General features: G+C 30.4%; 1 protein-coding gene across 1 annotated transcript; it reads right to left on the bottom strand.

Moving 5' to 3' along the window:
* Window positions 1-4,017: 4,017 nt before the first annotated feature.
* LOC114727131 (dCTP pyrophosphatase 1-like) lies at window positions 4,018-5,755 on the bottom strand. The gene is made up of 2 exons (XM_028913854.1): window positions 5,399-5,755; window positions 4,018-4,680 (listed from the first exon to the last, which is right to left on the bottom strand). The coding sequence occupies exons 1-2, from the start codon at window positions 5,525-5,527 to the stop codon at window positions 4,222-4,224; spliced, it is 588 nt and encodes a 195-aa protein (XP_028769687.1). The 5' UTR covers window positions 5,528-5,755; the 3' UTR covers window positions 4,018-4,221.
* Between the last annotated feature and the right edge of the window lie 472 nt (window positions 5,756-6,227).

Raw genomic sequence — 6,227 nt, 5'->3', positions numbered from 1 at the left:
TTAATAAATCCATAATATAATCATACACAATTACATTTACATAAAAGAATTTTCATAGTTACTTATTACTCTTTACCTTACAAATAATCACATAATGATTACTCAATTCTCAAAAGTCTATAAAAATTGCATATAAATATTTATTAATACAAAACCCAAAACTATTTTAAACTACTCTAAAATTTTAAAACTACCCTCTACACTAAAATTACAAAGTATATTAACTCTGATAATTGATATAATATTATTTTGAAAATATAATTTACATAAGACTATTTAAATTTAATAACTAAAGTCAATATTTTTTATTATCCAAAATCTAAATATTTCATATTAAAATCTCGATTATTATTATAGTCTCATTGTAAATTTTTCTCAAATCAAACAGCTCTTTTGGATTATAAATAAACTATAACTTTATCTAATTTCATAAATTCTTAATTTACAATTTTTCAAGCCTTCAGAAATTATTTTAAAAATATATCTTTAACTTATTTAATATTCAAACAGATTAAAATCTCATTAATATATTAAATAACCCAAATAAATTATTTAATTTAAATTTAATTGGTAAAAACATTTTATATGTTTGAATGATAAATTTTTCAACTAAAATATTAATTTAAAATTATCAAAACGATCATTAAAAAAATATAAACTAATTAAAATTCCTTAACAATGTATCTTTAAATTTTGATTGTCATATATTGTCAAAACTCTATATTTACTCCATACCCAAATGGTAAAATTTTCTCTAAATATTATAATGATACTAATAACATAAAACTCTAAATATATAAAAAAAATATTTATAAAAATAATGATTAAAAAAATATTTTTGGGTGCCTAAATGAATTTCAAATTTTAGCCTTTAGACCGTATATATTTTCACTCTCTCTTGGTTTCTGCCTCTCACTATCTCTTCCTGTTCTCTCACTCTCGTTTTCTTCCACCTCTTTTGTCTCTTTTAAACTTATTCTTCCATCTTTCATTTCTCTCTCCTTATTCCATTTTCTTCATTCTCATTTATTGTGTCTCCCCTTCTTTCATTCAATACAACTCCCCCTCCCCATCATTTCCACCGAATTCGGTGGAAAGATGACCTCTTTTTTTTTCTTTTGTAAAAATAATAATAAATATTATTATATAGTTTTTTTTTAATTATAATTTTTTAAAGATAGTATGCTACAGGGGGTGTTTGGCAAAACCAAAACCTAGGTTCAAAATCACTTTTCCGCAAAACGAGGTAACCTCCTCCACATATTTACTTCGTAATCCGTAAAAGCACTTCTGAAACCATGGTTTGGTTTCTATCCAAACACCCCCTACAACTATCTTCACAAGTAAGGATACATTTAGAAAAAAAAATTGCCTTCTTCACACATTTATTGTTTTAATTTATTTTAGTCAACTTTGTTATCTATATAATTTAGTTAAAACATATTTAATAGGAAAAACCGGGGACAAATCCCCATTCAAAAAGTTAATTGTAAAATGAGATCTGAATTTTTGAGGTCCTTTTAAAGAACTAAAAAGTAAAGAAAATTACTATAATACCCTTAATAAAATGTAATTTGAATCAGGTATATGCAAGTAGAGATTAAAGGTATGTAATTAGGATTAGCAATATACAATTAGGTTCTATATGCAACTAAACATTTGCAATATGCAATTAGGATCAAACAATATAACTGGAAATCAAATGCATATAATTAGAATCAGTGATATGTCATTAGGTCATATATACAATTAAGCATCTTAAATATATAATTAGGATCAAGCACATGGGATTTGGGATTAAGGATATGTAATTAGGTTCTATATGTAACTAGACATCCTCCATATGTAATTAGAATCAAGTATATATAACTCGAGATCAAGGATATGCAACTCAAACTATTGGTCTTTTTACTCCTCAAGCCTATTGTCATTTAAGGTCAAGTCCCATTCTTCAATTAACTTTTCAAATAGGAATTTATCTCCAGCTTTTCTTATTTAATATTCAGTCACTCCTAAATATTCCTCTGATCCTATTTATAAGTCATTTCCAACATGTTTTACATATACCAAAGAAAGCCTTAAACTTCATTAACTCTCATTTAAAATTTAACATTTTTCAACTTTATCCTTATTTTATATGCATTATATTATATCCCATATAAATAAAATCAACATAATAATAAATAAAAATAAAATTGTATATCTATAAAAAAAAATTTCTCAGTATCCTATAAAAATAATAAATAAATAAAAAGCAAAAAAAATTTTCACTCTATCTTATAAATAAGATCAGGCGAGTATAATCTTGTGAAAGTGGCGAAGGAATATACCGGAGGGGGGAGAAATACAGGCGTGGGTAACAAGCTACTGAAACTTGGGATCATTATGATTCTTTTCTTCACTCGCGCCATTTTCCCCCTCCCCCCCCACCCCCACTTCATTCAAGGCACGTGTGGTGTGGGCCCCCCAATCTTCCGTTCCTATTTTCTCCGACACCAATATTACATTCAAGAAATTTAATTCCATTTCAATATACTTTTCTCATACTATTCATAAATCACTTTTAATATATTTCAAACCAGTTAAGAAAAATTTTAAATTTTATTTATTTTTATTTAAAATTTAATAAATTTTCAAATTTATCCTTTTAATATACATTATACATCATGTAAACAAAATCAACATAATAATAAATAAAAGTAAAATTGTACATCTATATAAAAAAAATTTCTCAATGTCTTATAAATAAGACAAAAAAATGTCTTTTATCTCTACCATATAAATAGGATCAGAGGAGTACTCTCTAATCCTATTTATAAGGTAGAGAGATAAGGTTTTTTGTCCTATTTATAAGTTATTTTATTAAATTTTCAGCGTGAATATACTATTTTATCCTTCATTTATTATAGTATAGGTAGTTATCTTTTTTGAAAGATGTATATATTAATATGGGCAAAATTAAAAAATATTTTATTTTAATAGAGAGTTAATGCATTTTAAATTTTTTTTTAGTTTGTGTGAAATATGTTTGAAATACCTTATAAATAAGATTAGAAGAGTATTTTACATCGCTTTCCCTCGACCTCGGCACATTTTTATCAAAAACTTCTGCGAATTTATTACCTAAATTAATATAAGCATCTAAAAAATAATTACAATATGGATATGGCAATTAACATTTACAAGTGACTAAAAGTAATAAAACAATTAAGTCCCCTATTTTGCTGGTCAAAAAAAAAAAAAAAAAGGTAAGTCCTCCATTTTCGAAGTTCAACTTCTCAGCCCATGCTTGCATTTCCTCATTAGACGAAACAAGGAATTAACAGCCCCGATCTGATATAGGGGCCAAGCCCGGCCCATTTGATGGTGACAAAAGTAAATAATTAAAAGATATGATTTTAATACTTCCTCTATCTATTTTCTTAAATATAAACATATTTATAAGATATCTTAAATTTTTATAACAAACTTTTTATTTTATCCCCATTAATTACTTATTTTAATATTCAATATATTTTAATATCTCATTTTTCAAATCATCTTCTCTTATCATGACACATTCTCCCTCTTTCATGATCCTTTTTATTATAATAATTTTTTTATTTCTTTTTTATAATCTCTCTCCCTCATAAATAAATAAGAATATTTTTAGAAAACTTTTAATTTTTATCTATTTGTTGTTTTTAACTAACCCTTTTATTTACGTAATGGTTGCTAATGATAAGAAGCGGAGGAAGTATTTTCCAATGTAAAAATTTTTCTTTTCTTCCCAGCACCAATGTAAAATCATACATATCCTAAAAAAGTGTTAGAATAAAATCAAAACTATGATTTTAAAGATAATTTTACAATATATAAATATATAAAAAAAATTTATCTTAATATATAAAAAAATATTTCTAAAAATTACTTTTCTTAATTCCCAGACACCCTTTTAAAATGGATAAAACCAAAACCATGCCTTGGATATTGACTAGACGAAGTAAAATGTCAAAAGGCCACATGCTAAGAAACCCAAAAACAAGCAATGATTTCAACATATATATCTGTCAAAGAGAGGATTCTATTCAGTCTGCTAAAACAGTGACAAGATCAAAATTTGTGAGAATAATTGTACCTCAGGAAAAAGTAGCATTTCACCAGCCAACCAAACCAAACTAAGTCTCCATGCAATGTCACAAAACCCTACCATCTTGTCGACACAACCCCCTAATCTATTATCTATGCCCCTACAGTAACATTAACCTTAGGATTATCCTCAACCACCCCAAAACCCTCCAATATCAGATGACAGAGAAGAAAAAAGAAATCTTCACATGTCAGTCTTTTTACTGAAAGACTTTGGAGATGAACACATGGAAGATCATTATATATCGGCGGTATTATTATTATTATTATAGTATCAGTATCATCAGTGAAATTGCTGGTTTTCTGGTTCTGCTTGCTTGAGGTTTCTTTGCATCCTGTGGCTGGGTATTTGACAGCATTAAGTTCAACTTTTCTCAGAGCAGCTTGGCCAAGATCAACCCCACAGATGTCAGAGAGCCTCACAAGATAAAGCAACACATCGGATAGCTCTTCACCAAGATGAACTTTCTCTTCTTCTTTCCAGTCTGGCAGACCCTTTGGAACCTCGCCTTTCCACTGGAATATCTCAGAAAGTTCGCCCACTTCACCCACCTGCACAATCAAATCCAGAATCTTTTCATAGTACCCAAATCTTTGATGCATTGAGGGAGAGAGAGAACGAGAGACAGAGAGAGAGACCCACCTTGTAGAATTTTCCTGGGGCCAGGAAAAGAAGAAAGCACAAGGCAAGAAGAACATAATAAATGATGGAGGAGCAAAAGTGAAATAGGAAAAGCTAGGGAACAGAGGTTCTGGGTGACTTGTGATAAGTGATAACAAACAAAAAGGAATCTGTTCGCAAAGTTGATTTTGACTATGGGTTTGGCAACTTTCGATTTTCAGAACAAGGGGAATAAGAAAAACCTTGGGAATTAAGAAAGTACTAAGCACTGTTTCTCAAAATATATTAAAAATGAAACAACTTGCGAGGAAAAGTCCACTGGCCTAAATAAAATAAATATTACAATGAGCCATACACAAGAAAACTTCAAAATCACTTACCATCTCACTCATATCAGATAAGAATCAGTTAGGTCAGGTCAATGGTAAAACACCACCAGGTGGAAAAAGTGGTAAAAAAAACAATATATCAGTAACAAGAAGAAGGTCTCCTCCCTTTGTTTCACCAGAAATCGGCCAGAAACACAAGAAACTAAAATGGGGAACTCTCAATAGAAGTAAAACAAACAAATAAAGCGCATAAAATCAACGTGCAAGTAAAACCAGAGAGAAAGTTTCAATCTTTGTAAGGTTGGAGAAAGAAGCATACCAGAGCAAGAAGGAGGTTCCTGGGGCTGTGAAACCGTTCCCAGTCTCTCTCCTTAGCAAACTCCGCCATTTTATGCTTAAGCAGATCAAGGGTTACAGATTCAGACCCTCCTTCGGGAACACCAGTCATGTTGAAAAAGATGGAAAAATCCTTCGCGAGAAAGAGAAAGAAGAGTCGCGACGCAGAAGCACAAAAACAAACAAAGAACAGAGAAACAGAAAGGAAAGAGAAGGACTTGAGCGCGTGGACCGGAGAAGAAAAACGCGAGCAATGGAGTATATTGAAAGGTCGCTGCTTGAATATATAGACAAAATAAAAGGACCGAGAAAGGAATAAAAGAGAAGAGAAGAGAGGGAGAGAGGAGGGGGATGAATGGCGTGTTACGCACAGTCGTTTTTAGTAATTTGGTCATACAGAGAAATGGAGAGAAAGAAGTGGGTGGGGCCCGCTCGTTTGATCAGAGAGAGGTGACCGGTTACCGGGAACTGGGGGTACTGGATAGGGTCAGGAAAGGGACGTGGAGGGGGGGAGCGGGTCGTACACGTGTCGGTTTGTGGAGACCTGCGCCTTGATACTTGCTCAGTGTCGTCTGGCATTCACAGCGGCCTGTGCGCACCACTTTAACCTGTTCGAAGCTCGAACACGCAACGATCGGAAACGCATCAATATTTTTATTTTCAATACTCCCTTTTTTTTAATTATAAATTCTAAATAACTAATTAATAAATAATGAATAATTAGTTAAAAATAATAAATAAGTAAGAAATATATTTTTATTTTTAAATACAATGTTATACTAAATGAGAAAAAGAATAAAACAGAATATATA

Source organism: Neltuma alba, unplaced genomic scaffold (genome assembly GCF_004799145.2).
Source record: "Neltuma alba isolate B1F8T4 unplaced genomic scaffold, ASM479914v2 tig00012450_pilon, whole genome shotgun sequence".
In the NCBI taxonomy this organism is placed as follows: domain Eukaryota; kingdom Viridiplantae; phylum Streptophyta; class Magnoliopsida; order Fabales; family Fabaceae; genus Neltuma; species Neltuma alba.
This window is presented reverse-complemented; position numbering and strand designations above follow the sequence as displayed.